This window comes from Spea bombifrons, chromosome 2 (genome assembly GCF_027358695.1).
Source record: "Spea bombifrons isolate aSpeBom1 chromosome 2, aSpeBom1.2.pri, whole genome shotgun sequence".
In the NCBI taxonomy this organism is placed as follows: Eukaryota; Metazoa; Chordata; class Amphibia; order Anura; family Pelobatidae; genus Spea; species Spea bombifrons.
The window spans coordinates 58,175,260-58,193,387 of NC_071088.1; the positions used below are offsets into that span (position 1 = coordinate 58,175,260).

Sequence of the window (18,128 nt, forward strand, 5' to 3'; positions counted from 1 at the left end):
TGGAAGTGGTGAAATTCAATAAAATGTGATGCAGATACCAGTTTAAGAACTAGAAAAATGCACTCCATGCTAAAATGGGTATTTAAATGTCTTTATTAGCCAAAAATGTAGCTATATATATATAAACACCCAAAAGCTTTGCACTCAGCCTTTAAATATAATCTGCATTATTTAGCAGCCTTTGGACTGAGATATATAGTTTGAAGGAGGGTTGTAATTTCAATGGGTATAGCATAATAGTGCCCCAATTTGTTTTTGTACATTAATTAGCCCATTTCTTTTGTTAATGACATCACCAGGCCGCTCCTCAGCACAGGTTGAACAGGGGCACTGTCACTACTTACTTCCCCAAAAAGAAATGCTGAGCACGCCCTGCATAATGCAACGGGTAAACATGTCTCTCTGATTTAACTATGCAATATACAGAGCCAGTCAAGCTGCCCCTAGAGAAGATACTGACTGTGTTGCCTATTCATAGTATAAGGATGTCAAGATGTTGACACCACAATCCAGTAGGCTCCTATGCGGTTAGGGAAGTAATAATATTCTATTTGTAAAGAATTGATGTTTTGCAGTAACACATGTTACATTCTCTACGCAGTGATGAAAAAGAGATCACACAGTGGCCTCATCCACAATCAGGAAACACTCTTCAGACTGGACACATAAACAGCAGTGGTGAGATGGACTTTTCCACATTTCATATTAGAGCTATTTGGTGCATTTGTTAACAGAAGGTTGCCCAATATGTTAGTGTGGCTTTCCATCTTAGTTTGGGTGACTAATCCTTTCCCTCCCCAACAACATAGAAAACATACTTAACCAACAGAATTACACAAGACTTAAATGTAAATTCAAATTCTTGGTATTTCAATTATGTGAGTTTTCTTTGTACTTCAGATATTAATTTACAGCTCCTCGTATATTTCACAGCTAAACAACACTCCAATATGTATTCAGCACCATCTCCTGAGTACAGTGATACAACCCATACATAGGGTTGTCAGGTTGTTTGGTGGCTAAAACACCACATTTGGTATGTGTGGAATTTTCAGTTTGAAGCTTTGATACCTGCTACCTTGCTGGATGGGAGTCACAGTGCGTCCTTGGGTGGGATTCTGGTGTTTGAGGGTATATGGCAGGGGGCCACCACTGTATTGAACATTACAGCACTTTGTTGTTACAGGGAGCGATCAGATGGGGTCCCTGCAGCAGTTTTTGGTATTGCTGAATGCCTCAATACCAATACCTTTTATTGCTTTCTAAACCCGTCTACCCCAAGACATGCCATGAATGTCAATTATTGAGTTTACGTGTTTCAGTGACAGCCATTGCTAATCAATGTATAAAATCAAGCACATAGACAACCATCTCCAGAGACACACAATGACATTAGAATGGGTCGTCCTGAAGAGCTCAGTGACTTTAAACATGGCACTGTCATAGGATGTCTCCTTTACCACAAGTCAGTTTGTGAAATTTATGCCTTGTTAGATCTGCCCCGGTCCACTGGAAGTACTATTACTGTGAAGTGGAAGTGTCTAGGAGTAACAACAGCTCAGCCATGAAGTGGTAGGCCACACATTCACAGAGTGGGGCTGTTGAAGCATATAGCGCATAAAAATCGCTCACTACAGAGTTTCAAACATGTTGGAAGTAACATAAGCACAAGTACTGGGCGTCGGAAGCTTCACGAAATGGGTTTTCATGGAAGCTTCACGAAATGGGTTTTCATGGAAGCTTCACGAAATGGGTTTTCATTATGTTGCAATGCCAAGCGCTGGCTGTAGTGGTGTTAAACATGCCGTCACTGGACTCTGAAGCAGTGGAAATGATGGAATAATGAATCAACTTCACTATCTGGAATAGTGGAAGTTGTTATAGTCATAAAAGAGGATGGGGAGTGGCAACTCCATATTAATGCCCAAGCTTTTGGAATGAGATGTCCAATAAGCTCACATAGGTATGATGGTCAGGTGCCCGCATACTTTCGGTCATGTAGTGTAGATGGAATGTGTAATGTGAAGGAGTTTTACTTAATTAAGAGGGTGGTACGTAGGTGGAACCACTCCACGGCCGACGTGGTAGAAGTTAATACAGTGAGTTGATTTAAACATACATCATGTAGGAAAATGTACATACTGAATGTAAGACGAATGACAGAATAAGCTTTAAGGTCTTTACAAATGCAAAATCCCTTTCTTTATTTTCAGTGGTGTTAGCAGCCTTGAAGAAGGTTTCTTTGTTAAACGATGTTGTGTTCCATGGATCTGACAAGCTTTTTTAATTTCCAGATTGCTTTTGGTGGGTGTAGGGGTTTTTGTTTGATCGTTATACATGTCATGTGTTCTTATCTCCTTGTTGCTTATTTTAGCAGGTATATAGTCCCTTATTCCTTTGCTCAAATCAGTGGCCTGTTTGAGTTACTTATAATATCTATAGCTCTGTCTGTGAATAAGTGTCATTTGAGGGTCATGGTTTAACATGTTTACAATAATGTGTGTTTTGCAGATTTGCCTCGTGGCTGGGAATATGGCTTCACACCACAGGGATCAGAGTATTATATCAAGTAAGTGAAACATTACTGGCATTCATGGAGCTGCTGATAAAATTTTACAGAACAAAGGTCACTTGAGGGTTGGACCAAGGTTTAGAGGCTCAGGAATTGGCACATGGAGATTTGCTTTAGTATTGGCCTATATAGCAAGCACTGTGTGTCATGCATGAGTTTGACAGTATCTCAAATGTAATCTATGTATTCTATAAACAGAAGACTATTGTACATTATTAAAATACCATTCAGTCCTATGAGATATAGGAATGTAAACAGGCGGACTATATATGCAGGTGTGTGCTGTGCAAGAGTAACATAATGGTTCATTTGTTCCATCTTTATGCCTAGATGTTTTATCACTTTCCAAAATTCTTGTTCAGAATGTTCAGAGGCCAGTGTTGTACTACCCAACATGACAGCCTTCAGATAATGAAGGACATTGTGTTCAATACCAGCATGTCTGGCACTGAATGTATTAATAAATGAATTGCACAGTGGGATTTCTATGTAAATATTAATCACAAAACAAGAAAATGTTTCTGTAGATATTTTACACTTGTCCTTGCATCTTCCTTGCTTGCCCTTAGACATACTTTCTCTAACATCCAAACACAGTCTTTCTCTCCCATTTCTCATAACTTATCCCCTATATCATTTTCTCCCTTTTTTCATTATCTCTTCCCTTTTTTTGCTCATCCATCCCTTTTCTTGTACCCCATTTATATCTCCCTTGTCTATTTATCTCTCCCTTTGTATTTATCTCACCCATTCTCTTCGATCTTCCCCTTTTGCATTATCTCCCCTCTTTCTCATGATCTCTTCTCATCTTTCATTATCTCTTACCTTTCTCTTCATCTCTCTTCTTTCTCTCAGCTTCCTTATCTATATCTCTCTACGTTATCTTTATCTATACCCTTTGTCCCCATCTCTCCCCTCTTATTCACTATCTCTCCCTTTCTTGTTTTCTCTCCACCTTTCCCCAATCTGTCATCTTTATCATTATCTCTCCCCTTTCTTCCCATCTACCTTATTTCTCAATATCTCCCCCTTCTCACTACCTCTCTGCATTTCCCCCATCTCTCCCCTTCTCAATATCTCTACCCTTTTCAATACACCTTGCTATATCTCTTCTTTCTCACTATCTATCTCTCCCTATCTATCTCTCCCCTTCACTTACCTTCTTAAGTTATGTGGTGCAAGCGCTAGGTCTGTCTCACTGCTCTGTCGCAGGGCTTCAATGCTGAGTGCTGGCAAATGACATCATCAGCATCCCTAGCTGCTTTGTGAGGGAGCAGTGAAACAGGTATGTATGGAAAAAAACCATCCTGCTCCCTTTAGTTCAGTTTGGTTAGAGAGAGATGTATGATTTCCCCAACTGGCCCTGATCCTCCAGAGGCAGGCAGCCACCAAGAGCGTTTCAGTTAGAAGGGCATATGGGGGAACTATATAGAGTAGGGGGCATTGCCCTTTCTGCCCTCCCAGTGATGCCATTGGGGGTCAAGTAAAAAAATAAATGAAAAATATTTTTTGTTGTTTGGTTGTTTTTTTTTAAACTTGTGAAAACTTGCACAAGTTGACCTGAGTTGCATCCCCAGTGATTTAAGTATTGACTCAACTATGGAGCTCAACTGGATGTGAGATTCGCTATGCCTTCTAAACTTTGTGTTTCCATTTTACGGGCTTTTATGTAACCCTTAAATGAAAAACAAATATGTTTTCTTTTAGCATTAAACGGACACTCCAGCCATCACATGCAGTTTAATGCAATTGAAAGCTGCGTAGTCCCTTTGAATTTCTGTGCTGTCCCTTTTGTATATGGATTTGCCTCTTCCCCCAGGCAGTTGCCATGCATGAGATATCATTTTGTTTTGTTAAATTTATTTCATTTTGGAAGAATGCATATTGAAGTCACTTAAATATGTGCTAGAATATGCTAATGCTATTATGTAAAATGCATTCTTTCAAATAAAAAAAATTGAGAGAATTAAATAAATGATTTGCCTTGGTTAGAAGCTCAGTACCTCCTTGCTGGTCTGAGGATTGGCCCCAATGACTGGATGAACACATCTCCTGCCCCATAAATAGCAAATAGTTCACAAGGAGGCCAATGTAGGATCAGCCATGCATTTGCAAGGACACCATATAATATTAAAGGAACCAGTCAGGTATCGTATGCATTGAAGTTTAGATGATGCCTACGATGACACAATGTTTTTGAAAACTCATTTTTAAGGTAATAAAAATAAAAGGAGAGCGTTCCAATGAATCTCTAGCCATACCTCAAGACATAATAGAACACATATAGTCCTGTAGCGGACCCATTTTTATCAGAGAGTAACATCTACACACTTACACAAATGCACACTGTTTCGGTCAATGAGGGACATATTTATGTATCTTATTTCAATCTATACTAAAATAAATCTTGTTGTATGGATACTATTTTGTTTTTTTTCCTTACATTTAGTCTTGCTCCTGTTTGTGGGATATTTTTTCTGTCAATAAAATTAAATGAATTTGGAGTGAAGGGGGTGTATCTAAAAAACTGTAATGATGCAGCCATTTAGTGATGTGGGCAGCTGGCATATGGTATAGTATGACATGTGTGTGTATGTATCTAGATAGATAGATAGATAGATAGATAGATAGATAGATAGATAGATAGATACACAGATAATAGGTAGGTGCAGTACGTGTCACTACATACAATTAAAAAGATCCAACATGACAGACGGGGTTAAATCTCCTCACTCTGCCTGACAGCTCAGAGTCACGTGAGGGATTTAAATCCCCAGGGATCCTGAGAGCATGCTCAGTGCTCACTCTGTATACATCACAGCTCAGTGCAGGCTCTGCATACAGCACCAATCTGTATCAGCGCACAGAAGGCACATTGCAGTGCAAGAAGCTGTATTCGTCTTGGCCCATGTGTGGCAGACATACCTAATTACAAACAATGCACAGATCACAGGCATCTTGCAATGGATATAATGAAGGGGCCTCCTAGACGTCTGCCAAGCACCCCAGAGGTGCCCTGGACTGTGCAAGGTAGGTGTGACCATCCTCAAAGCCATGGTTGAAACAGCATAAAAAGGGATACACTGCTTTGTTTCTGTGTTGCTTGGGTTATAAGGGGTTAATGCAATTATCACTAGATAGTACTGGGTGTGAATTTGCCCTGCAGCAATTGGATGCGTTTCAACACAGCTCTTGAAACCAGTATTATCCCAATATACCACCTGCTCCACCTCTCTCTTCTTGCAGCAGAGATTACATTATATTTCGGTGTCCTGTTACTAAATCCTTTCACCTATCTAGGTCCAGCTGTCTGCATCATCATCATCATCCTTCTCCTCCCCCACCACCACTGTGTTGGTACCATGCCGTCTCTACTTTTGTTCTCTCTGACCACATTCTCCATTTTCCCTCATTGTCAAACCTTCTTCTCCTCTTTGTGCATATCTGAAGGGATATTAGTAGGCTGCCTGGATGATTAACTTATCTGAGCATCTGCTTAGGAGTTTTTTGTCCTGCCTATGGGTCCACCTGCAAGCATGTATCATTAATGCGCATGGACACATATTTTTTTTAGCAGTGGTGGGAAATTAAACATTTATTTGTATCCATCGTTTTGATGTGCCTATACTTTTACTTCTTGTAGTACATTCAGTTTAGGCTGCAGGGGAGTGGGACCGGTTTCATTTTAGCTCTGAATCGTTAACAGTAATACGCAGTTACATTACATTATCCATTATCCCATTACAGAGCAGATCTGTTTCTATTAGATTACTGATAACGCTACAACACCCTCTATAAATCTGCACATTTTATTAATAGCAGCCTGACAATAGCTATAGTGGAAGTGTAAACATATGGTTGCAAAATAAAAAAAAACATATTCAGAGTTAAAAGAAAAAGGCCGAGTTAGTTTTAAATTGAACACATTGGAGCTAATCTTCGTAGGCCATGAGATGTGGCAGTGGGTAAGGTTTTTCCATTGCCCCATTCCCTTGGGTTCCTTCACCTGAGGGGTCCCCATGGACATGTTTCTTTATAATGAGCTAACTGCAGACATGTCCTACTGGTGCCAGCCTCTGGATCTTATTACAAAATGCAGGAACGTAGCCAGATTCCACTCCAGCTCTGTCTGTTGGGAAAGATCCTTTGAAGTGCAGAGCAGACACCAACAACACCGGTATCTTACCTGTAACTAACTTACCACCAGAAAGATTATTATTGTTTTAAATAGCGCCAATTACCCAAACCATGTTCCTCCATCCATTCTTGAAACATAATTGTTTTTCAGGAATGGACGATTCTGGTAAGTTTTTTCTGTGGAGTTCTTGATTATGCGAAGGAAGCTGCAGGGACCACATGTGGCCAAATGTGAGAGATGATTGCGATCTTGCTTTACAGTACTTCCTTTGTGCTATTAATGAGAAGTGTGATTTCACTCATTTTGTTGTCCTTCATACATACACCTTTATGAACGAGTCATACAAAACATGTCAAAGCCTTGTCTGGCTTGTATTAGACAGCAGATTTTGTTCTCCCTGCTTAACTTTGTTTATTCTAACTTGCTATGTGTTCATTATGCACCATTTATTGCTGCAAGGAAAATGCTGGTGCTGTATAAACGCAGAATTAATTTATAATTAGTCTCAAAATTATCACATTGCATTCTCAGTTTCTAATCTAAGGTTAGGTCCTGAGGCAGTGTGAAACCAGACAGCGTGGCACTGTGTATGCTTTGATTTGGGCATCGTGATCACTGTTAGATTATTACCTGATGTCAGAACGCTGCCAGTTTCCTGCCTCTAGAATGGTTTCATAGGGCAGAAAGGGAATGGGGTAAAGTGGGAAAAGTGGAATGGGGTAAGAAAGCAAATGATAGGAATTTCTGAGACATTTCCCATCTCAGACATGGCACGAGTAAACGTTGTCATATGAATAGCAATTAATAGTTGTTTCTCTTTGATTCTGGCTTAAGTAACTGCAGTTTTAATACAGAAACTGCATGTGTCTAATACATATGTTGGATGGGATGTGTGCAAAGCCCAACACGAAGCTAGACACACAACAGTGTGTATACAAGGCTGTCTATATTTAGCTTTGCTTCCATTTAGCCTTCTGTGTCTCTGCAATATTACACGTGACGTCACAGCATCCTGCTCTTGGATTGGTCGCCATGGGTTTATCATTGTCTTCTCCTCACTGTTGCTGATGTGAATTCTGTGGGGTTTCACCTTCCTGCAGTCCAAAGGGCGGCTACATTTGCCTAACAGGTTTCCATGGTAACTGCTGAGCCCATTGCTGGCTGGGAAAAAAACAATTAGAAGCATCTATAAGAAATTCAAATAGAGAAGAGGCTTGTCAGGTCACAGCAGGGCCACTAGGCTCGTGTGCCAGTACCTGCTTCAAACACAGCCCGAAGTAGGCAATAAAACACGTTAGCAATTTGTACTAGGCATTCCCCATCACACGTCTGTTAAAACAACTAATGTAGTATGATTTCTGTGAAAGGTACAAATATCTTATGTTGCCTGGTTGATTGGGCTGGCCATCCATCTGCGTCTGTTTGTAGACAGAATCAATAGAACACTAACGTCTGTAACAGCCCACTGGCTCTGAAGCGGTTCTGAAGTATTTCGTAGGTCAGAGGTACGGAGACCTGACTTCTTATGACAGATAGACAAGCATACAGTGTAACGCACATATATGTAAGGTGCAAAACTCTTACATTATGTTTATTTGGTCCTTAACATAACTGCGCACTCGTATGTGCAATGACTTGTTGCTAAAAACAATGTTCGCATTGAGTGCATGATACATATAAGGGAAGCAGATCCCCTTTTGGTTATCTTTGTTAAATGACCTGTAATGTGATAACCCAGATTAGGATATTTTTCTAGTCTTTGGTTGGCTGTAGATAAAGTACAGGAATACCCCACATTATCACACACAATGGGGTCCAGAGTACGAAACTGTACCTAAAGTGAAGCACTACTTTTTTCACTTATCAGTGAAGGCAGTGCACAACAATCGCCCGGTCATTTCCAACACAAAATGCTCCAAAAAGGCTGAAAAGTGGGACTGACGGGCTGGCGAAATGCTGTTATGTGTCAGTTCTCATGAAGCAAGGGTATGTGAACAGGGGAATGGTTGTGCTACAACTATGTCTTTACCTGTGAGTGTTCTGACAGTGAAATAATAAAAGCAGGGTATGCCTGTAATCTATCAGTATACTTATCAGCATCTTGTTTCAGTAATGTAGATGTAGTAGCAATTTTACTAACTGTTCTAAAGACAGCAATTACTGTTAATTGGTTCAGTATAAGTGGAGCTTAAAGTACCCTATGCGTGAGATATCTAATAAGATAAGACGATTTGGCCACAGACACCCAGAGAGTGTGAATATAAGGTTGTGAAGGAGGTTGTTTAAATCTGGAAAATTAAAGCTAGAAGTCAAAACTCTCCTTTCCAGAATAATTTTCATTAGGTGTGTTAGCATAGACTCTGCTCAATAATTTAGTGTGTTGACATCTTGTTCTGTCTTCATGACAACTTAAAGGTACTATTCCACCTACTCTGCTGAAGTGAACACTTTTGCAGCATTCCTAGTACTTTGAAATGCACAAATAATTTTTCCATCATATAAAAATGTACCCATTCGTACATTTTCATGGAACACTTAATGTGACGCAAAAGCAGGAACTCTTAGGTTGTTGCCGTAGAATCTGAAAACACTAAAAAGTTTCCTTCAGAAAGAGTTCTAAGAAATCTCCCACATTACATATGGATCATGCAGTACCAACCCATCTCTTCTTGCAGAGGTCTGTCCTTGGTAATGCAAAATGACATAAGAGAGTTGCAGGACCATTTTTAACACTGAACTTTGGGCTCAGGCTTAACCTAGGGACCCCTGGCAGCTTTCCCTTTGACCCCCAACAGCTATTTTAGCCTGGAGGTCTCTGCAACTGCTGGGACAGTCTTCCCCACAAGGCCAGGCAGGGTCGGATCTAGAGCCTGACCTCGGAAGAGGCACTCACACTAACACACGCTCCCAGAAACCCACAGCAACACAACCTGGTCTCTTCATCATAGGCATATTATGCCTGAAGAAAGACTTAGATAGTCTCGAAAGCTTCCTATTCATTATACTTCAGTTAGCCAATAAATGTATCATCTTAGCTCTTTCTATAGCTAACACTATACAACTCTATACCTTTACTAACACACCAGACAGTCACACTAACACAGACACTCAACACTAACAATGATGCACACACTCATGTAGACACTCACACAACCAAACGCCCACATTAACACAACCAGATACAGTAATGTAACCAGACACTCAGACTTACACCCATACACACGCACCCTTACCTTAACATACCCAGACACAATAACATACCAAGATGCACACACACATATACACATACTAACATACACACATGTGCAACTCACTTACCCTGTGAAGCCTCAACCTGTGTTCAGTTGAGCTTGCACACACTACGAGCTGCTGAGCTACTACCGCATGGTCATGAGATGCAAAGTTATGTGACCCCACTCAACTCTACCTCCTTCTTAAAATTAGGGACATACAGAGGTAAGTCCAGGACTCAGGGCCCCTTTATACCTACTCCTGCAGCATGCTGCTCTTTTTGTTGGGAGATTGCCCTGTTGCCTCCATGGATCCATCCATGACACCAGGTAGTGTAGAATAACTTCTCACAGGACAAACAGATCATTTTCTTCTAGAAGAGATGTTATAATTTCTATTCAAAAAATGGATTGGAGCAGAATGATTACATATTCAAATAGGGCGTTAGTCTGAATGGCTTGCTTGCAATGACTGCCTCCCAATGGCATTTGGTTGTAATTATCTTGAATTAGTCTCATTGCATATTATTACAGAATTTCAGCTGTAAACTGTCAGTCTTGTGCTGTTTTAATGAAGTTCTCACTAGGAATTAATCAAGCATTCATTATACTAATCAGTGCAGCCTTCTATTGAACGGATTTTGGGTAGGGGAAAATCTTTTGTTTACAGAAAAAAAATATTTACATATCTTTCCTAACTACTAATTAACAAATTATCTGCTTACCATGGTGGGATTCCAAAGCTGCCTCTCTATTTGTCAAAACCTCAGTGTCCAAAATCTAGTGTTTTTGACTCTTATTGTTCTGTTATTTGATTATTAATGTCATGTTTCCTAGTGGAAACTTATGAAAATACATATTATAGGATATTTTGGAACATCAGTAGTATTATAGCTTTTTTTTCCTTCAAATTATTATTTAAAGGGGAACCTTAATCTTAACATTTGACATACGGTATATATGAATTCAATCTAGGTGTCAGGTCATATAAACATTAACATATTTATTACACTTTTTGATGGGGGGTGGATTAGTACTAGGTGTGAAATATCTGGCATGTGCTTTGCTTTATTTATCACAGATTTGTATAGATCCATTATGTCCGCTTTTGACAAGAATGGTAGTTGCAATTAGTAGCATGGGTGGTCTCTTAATTTCATCTATTGCTTTACATCCCCAGTACAAATACACTATAAACCCACCTGGTTTCAGGTTAATACTACATTGCTTAGCCATCCACAAATATAAGTGTGCACTTACATGTTAACTATAGTCAAGCTAAAACCCCGGTGGGATTATATTCCTTCAAGGCTGATTGTTGAAATGGTAAAGTGCATGTACGAACCCGGTATTTCTTTGCCCTGCAGTCACCGGCATAAGCATATGTTCATTTTTATGTTTAATATATGAAATAGGAATAGAAATAAGAACTGCTGTACAGTTATTACAAGAGTTCCTACCACGCTCGTCTTATTCTTGCCACTATCTGCGGAACTACACCATTCTTTTAACTTCTTCACTGAAAAGGTTGGAGGAACGTGACCTATGTCATTTACATTCAGACATTTACACCAATCTCCCGAAAGAATCATTAGCTACATTAGTGATGTCAAAGTAACTGTTTGTTTTATAGTTTATACAGTTACATGGACACTGCTACACTTTGACCAACCAGCGGGGAGTTTTCTTAAAAGCAGTAGATTCTGCTTAATTCCAGTCCTTAACAACCTTATCCCACACAATGCTTTACTGAAACTGGGTATGATGGCAGCTATGAACCCGCTGCCTAAAAATAGTATCCACTTCAAAGTGGCTGTTTCCATGTCCAAACGTGTTTCCTCATCTTTCTTGACCAGTCCTTATTAAACTCCTAAAATACAGCCACTATAGAAGGGGGAGTGCATAATCAACCTCCCTTTAGCTATAGTCAAAAGCAATACTAAGGTGGTCGTAAATCAGTTTACACTACTGGATTAACACAGCAATCCTTGGCGTCTCTCTGTCTCCCTCTCTTTTGTATACTGAGAAAGTCAGTTTGCCCCCCATCAATGTCTCCCAATAGAGAGCTGGCAAGCCCAGCCAGGTGGCCCTAATATTTGATAGGTGGCATGTACAGTTTTCAAAAGCAAGAACTGTCCTACATAATTTCACTACAGGGTACTGCATACAATGTCCTAAATGTGCATTTCTGCCAATCACTGGTCTAATTCCATTAAGATGTTCCAGGGCATGTAATTTGGTACCATACACCAAAAAAATGGCCTAGAATGTTCTATTGATGTTTTATCGATGCAAGACACTTACATTACAATCAAACAATATATACTGTACATTTATCCCTTTCAGTGCATATGGGACCATAAGCATAAAAAATACATATAGATTTTTTTTTAAAATGTTAGCCAATAAACCTCCAGGGAGATCATAGCTCCCAGTGACACTGGGAGGAGTGTTATGGGTGTCAGGATTTATGGCCTTGGACTGATTTATGAGCTACTTCGACACCCAGTAGGCTAGGCGCCTCCTTATTTCTGAAAAAAGGTTACTGAAAATGATGTCATTTTTTGTAAAAAAAAAAACAAAAAAAAAAAACAATTAGGGCTGCAACTAACGATTATTATAATAATTTTTCGTTTACTTAAAGTAAAAACTTCAAATTTACATTAAGATGTGTCATTAACACTTTTATCTCTCTCACAATGGCATTTCTCTATTCACCCTCTTTTTTAGACACATCTGACCCCCAGCTTGCCACTCTGCCCCAGATATGCCTCATACCTCCTATATGTCACTGTCCCCCGAAATGCCTTTTACCCCCGATATGCCTTATACCCCCTATATGCCACTCTATCCCCTGATATGCCTTATACCTTCTATATGCCACTGTGCCCCCGATATGCCACTGAGCCCCCTAATATGCCTTATACCCCCAGATATGTCCTATGCCCTCCTGATATGCCAATGTGCCCCCCGATATGCCTTAAATCCCCCTATATGCCAATCCTCCCCCAGATATGCTTTATACCTCCCTATTTGCCACTCTGATTATGATTTTCATAATCGATTATTATCGATTTTATCGATTCATTGTTGCAGCCCTAAAAAAAAACAACCAAAAATTCCCTTTAAAACCTTTGCATTTTAGGTTATAATTACAGTTATGAAAGAGCAAGAAAAATAGGCTGCGTGTGCGTGTAAACTGACCAGTTGTGTGTGTGTGCTTAAGTATGCAGTGAATGTGTGTGTGAAATGGCTTGTCATGCCGAGTGCATGTAAATGCATGTTAAGTTAGGTGGGCGTACAGATATACGTAGTTTCTCTGTGAAATTGCATAATGTCGTGTGTTCCAAACAACGCGTGTGATATATGTGTGTTCGTGTCCAGCTGTGCTTTTCCGTAGAGGATATTTGCAGAAGCTGACAACTGAGAAGCCAGTGAGTCCTCCTATTTGTTCTAAGCTCTGATCCCCCTAGGGCTTTTATCTCAGACTCATTCTGCTTTGCTGCTTTTAATGTCATCCCAGCATTTCTTCCCACCATGGACTACGTTCTGTTGGATTGTGAATAATCAGCTTTTACCTTTAGTGCGTAATACAGAACTGTGCAGTGACAAACAGGGTAGATTGCAACCCAGCCGTGGACACTTTCACCCGTGTACTCATTACAGCTCATTTCATGGGATGTTGGTAAAAATAGATGTTTAGATTTTACCGAATAGGTGGTAGGCCATTTTTCAGCCGCTCAGTAGAGGTGGTACAGGTATATGGTGTCATGTGGCAAACTTCCCTACCCCTTTAGCTTGCTTGGCCTGTATAACAGAAAAGTGTTAATTTTACGGTCAGATGTTTTCTCTTTAAACGCTACCTTAACAAGAATTATTCAATTAGGCTCTCTTGCCCTTTGTCTGTAAAAGCAAAACACCCTATGACGTTACAAACAGCGTCAACAACAATAGTCTATTGTATGTTAGCGAACTATAGTAGCAGGTGTGATTACTTATAAATAGTAACATTAAAATGCAATTTTAGAATAGAGATTCAGATAGTATTTATGGCAGTGAACATATCCTGGTCTAGGCGCCTATTGCGTCAGGGCCTGGGGGTGGCAGTCACTCTACTGCAAAACAGGGGGTGCAGCGTGCCCTCTTGGACGATCAGCCCTCCCTGTGTGATGCTGATTGATTGGTTACGGGGAAGTAATCAGTACATTCTGATTTGTACGAATTGTAATTGCAATTCATACGAAGCTACAAAAACGAGGCCAGACCCCCCCCGAATCAGGTGAAAACAAAGCAAAAAGCTCAGCAGTTTTGACTGAAATATATGGGCCCACATTCACTCACTCTCATTCTTGTTCACTCTCTCTCTCATGCTATCTAAATGTTTCCCTACCTTCTCCGTTGTTCCATTTTCTACCTTTTATCTTTCCCCTTCTCTTCTCTCTTTTATCTTCAATCTTCGTCGGCATCTCTGTGGACATATAACCCAGCAGGAACTTCTGCAAAAAATAAATCAAGCCTAGTATATCCCCCTGTGTATCTGTCCAGCAGATGTCAGGTGGATTCACTTTGTGGAAAGAGACTTGTTTGTTATTTCTCAACAAGGTATGACACCCATCTCTTGAACCGCCTAGTGACTGCACTCTGATATGACTATTACTTTACTGAGAGAGTGGTGGATAAGTGTAACAGTCTCCCAGTAGAAGTGGTGTCAAAGGACTTGCCTGTGATAAGCATGTGGTTATCCTGAATATAGGACAAAACCAGGTTTGAATTTCTACAGCAGAAATAATGGACAGACTAGATTGACCTGAATGGTTCTTATTTGCTTTGAAATTGTATGCTTCTATGTAAAGGAGGGTTCTATGCCCATGATGGTTATGTGGAGGCAAAGTAATCCTGATCCAGAAATGACTGACTGTGGGATCTGGTGTTCAGCAAAAGCCGAAAGGCTGTCGATTGATTCTCTGGCCTCTATAATCCCACCCCTCAATGCCCAGCATGACTGATACCCCACCGAGAGGAAGGCCATTGGCCAGCAAGTGTATTGTTTGCATCAGGGGTAAAGATGGAGAATGGATTGTCATTGTAAAAAGAGTAAAGGTGGAGAAGGGAGGAAGGGAGTGTCCAGTGTATAAAAAAGGGATGGAGGCAGATGACATTTGTTTTATTGAGGATAGAAAAGAAACCGAGAACAAAGGAGAGAGAGGCATTCTTTGTAGACACAAACAGTTGAGGATAAGCCTTAGAGACATCAAGCCCAGATGTCACCCACATGGAGAAACACAGGGTCAAATTTTTTATTCAGAAGAACCAACTTTCTACTAATCAGCAAGGTATGTTTGAAGTTTTAATGTATTTATTTTCAAAACTTGGGTTCCTGCATGTCCCTTAATGCTGTCCATTAGTAAACATGCATTACACATGCACAACACTAGACCTAGTCCTCGTCGAATCCACCTTCCATCTCTTTAATTTGGTTAACATTTAAAAAAAAAAAACACTCTGAAAATGTAAATGTCTAAAATATGTGGATTTGAGAGTTACAGAATATAATGGCGGGTTTACAGTGTTACAATGTCTAGTAAGATATAGTATTTCACCTTTTTGGAGCTATGCCTATAAGCACATTTCGGCACTGAAAGGGTTATTAGACAAGTCAAGGGTTACATTTGCAGGCGACAGGTAAATAGCTGACTATCCGGACAGGATTTTGATTGGCTGGTTTAAACACGCACACCCCTTCTCTTACTCCCCCCCCTCCTAACATACTGGTGAAGGTAAATAGGCACGTTTGAGCCAGAGGCGGAAATATAACCTGTATGTGCTGAGCATTCTGCATGTGTGAAGAATATCCATTTGAAATACCTCAAACCAGCTACAAGCAGCAGGTCAACCGCATTTGTCCCGGGTGAGTTCTCTTGTCCTTTGTCCTTGATATGTAGTAGATGCAAGCAAAGCACCGGGGATGAACTATTAATGAAGTATACCAAAGGGTTAGAAAGAAAGTGTAAAAGTGCTATTATTTCATGATAAACGTTAACTTAAGAAGAAAAATACACTCCTCCTCCTTGTCTGGTAAGCTCTCTAAAATGTGACCAAAGTGCCAACAGTACGCATATACAGGGGAAGTAAGAAAACAAAAGACTACTGTGGGTAAATGTAGGGGAAAAGAACACAAAAAATAGTGGTAACAAAGAAAAGGCATAGAGAAAAGGTAAAGGTGTGTTTTGGATGGGTGGTACTATCAACAGTCTTCCTAACATTACTTCAGGTTATAAGGATTTGGAGTTACACAGCCTGCGGAAGTGAGTTTGTCTAAGGAGTGTCACTAGCAGGTGCCACACAGTAATAATACCTTTTCAATGTTGCTTGGTACCTAGTGCCAGCTTCATAAAATGCCGTGGCATGGTGGGGGAACCTCTTATTAGGAAACCTTGTTTTAGGGTTCATCTCACATAGAGCTGTGTATAGCTTATTACAGCCATGTAGCATGATTTAGAAGATTTAGGACTATTCCATAAATCACCTCTTACATGCTTACTTTTTCACTTGTAACAGCAACAGCTTGCCTGTGATTTAGCCTTATAGTGTTTAAAAAGTAATTGATGTTTTTGAACTTTGATTTTGGTAACTATTCTCAGTTATATTGTGTGCTGATGCTTGCATTATTTGTTCATTTGAGTTCTGGAAAAATGGTTTGACTAGGTGGGCCGATCGGTTCTCACCTGCCGTCAAATTCTACGTTTCCATGAGTTGTGTTATGGGCATAAATTATATTGACTATCATCCAGAACATTGTAACGGATATTATTTGGTTTCCTAACTTTTATTAACACCTCTTGACAGTTTTGAATCTAGAAGGGCCTTGTATGAAGCACAATCTCTTTTTAGATTTGTACGCCCACCCACTACATAATCCTTCGTTGTGTCTGTACTTAGACCAGTGAAATGTGCACAAGGCTTTGGATTGAAGACTTTCTTCGCATAGTCTAATAATCGAGTCTGACGGACTGTCCTGTCCTATCCATCAGTCGCTTTCACCTACGAGTTACCACATAACAAATGTTCACTCCACCCAAAAAGACAGCCTGATAAACATCCAGACTTGTTTTGTACTTTGCGCTCCATTGATCAATTCTAAAGAACTCTCATATCAGACTTATTACTTTAAATGTCTTCCAACAGCAATATTTGTATAAGAGCCACTGTAGCCCATTCTAGAGAACTAGTAACAATTTTAAATAGGTAACTTATTGTATCTACAGAACCTGAGAATGTCCACTTAAGCTAAGTGTTATAAGAGCTAATTAACTCTGTTCTTAATTAAAGGGGATCCGTCATTGTCAGAGATTTTAGGTAACTAAACCCAATTATGAAAATTACCTACAACTTGACCTTTTCTTGTCATTCAGTATAATTTGAAGTCATTGGTTTAAAGGTTTACCTCCCGGAAGGTAAGATCTGTGTCAGAATCTGACACAGCTAGTGCGTCTAAAAAATTTCCCGGGAACTAGTTCTTACTCTGGATAACCAGTACTGCAGTGTATAGCAGTGAGTGATTCTGTTATGACCAAGATGGATAGCTGTTCTTCTCTATTACTCTCAGATTCCCTGTACTGAAGTGGAAATGAGTGTCTCTCAATGCAGGTGCTGTAAGAGAAAATCACTTATTGTGCTTTCTGTCTCAGGCTGTTAGCAGGCCAGCTGTAGAAAATGACATGTTTCCCGAAAGATATACCTATTTTCTTCGTCATTTCAAAGCCAAGTGAAAAGCATGTTTTGCCTGTGCAGCTCGGACTGTAATGAAATAGGTTGTGGTTGCAATGACACTAGTTGTATCAGCATATCTGACATCATAGATTAATGCCACATCATTAGTCTGCAGTCCAGACCCAATATGGTACCAATAAGTCAAAGGTCGCTTACCATATAAAAAATATGCTTTCATATATGTATATATATATATATATATATATATATATATATATACTATGGTTGAAAAGTTTGGGGTGACTCGCATGGGTAACAAGAAAATTTTCAAGCTTTTAAACTTAAACTAGCTAATACAAGGTGCCATTGGAACACAGTGCAGATATGCCATTAAAAAAACAGCAGTTTTCAGCTGCAATAGTCATTTACAACATCAACAACGTCTACACTGTATTTCTGATCCATTTGGGGTTTTTTT

The 18,128-nt window shown here is 39.8% G+C and overlaps 1 protein-coding gene across 3 annotated transcripts in view; it reads left to right on the top strand.

Annotated features, from left to right (window-relative positions):
- PLEKHA6 (pleckstrin homology domain containing A6) overlaps nucleotides 1-18,128 on the top strand; it is a 73,463-nt gene that overhangs the window by 7,558 nt on the left and 47,777 nt on the right. Inside the window, exons 3-4 of one of the 3 annotated variants that reach the window (XM_053454349.1) lie at nucleotides 602-678; nucleotides 2,512-2,569. In XM_053454349.1, coding sequence (XP_053310324.1) covers nucleotides 602-678; nucleotides 2,512-2,569 — 135 coding nt within the window. Of the gene's footprint in view, nucleotides 1-601; nucleotides 679-2,511; nucleotides 2,570-5,364; nucleotides 5,603-15,559; nucleotides 15,849-18,128 lie in introns of those variants that run through there. The other 2 variants (XM_053454352.1, XM_053454350.1) reach the window with 2 other exon arrangements.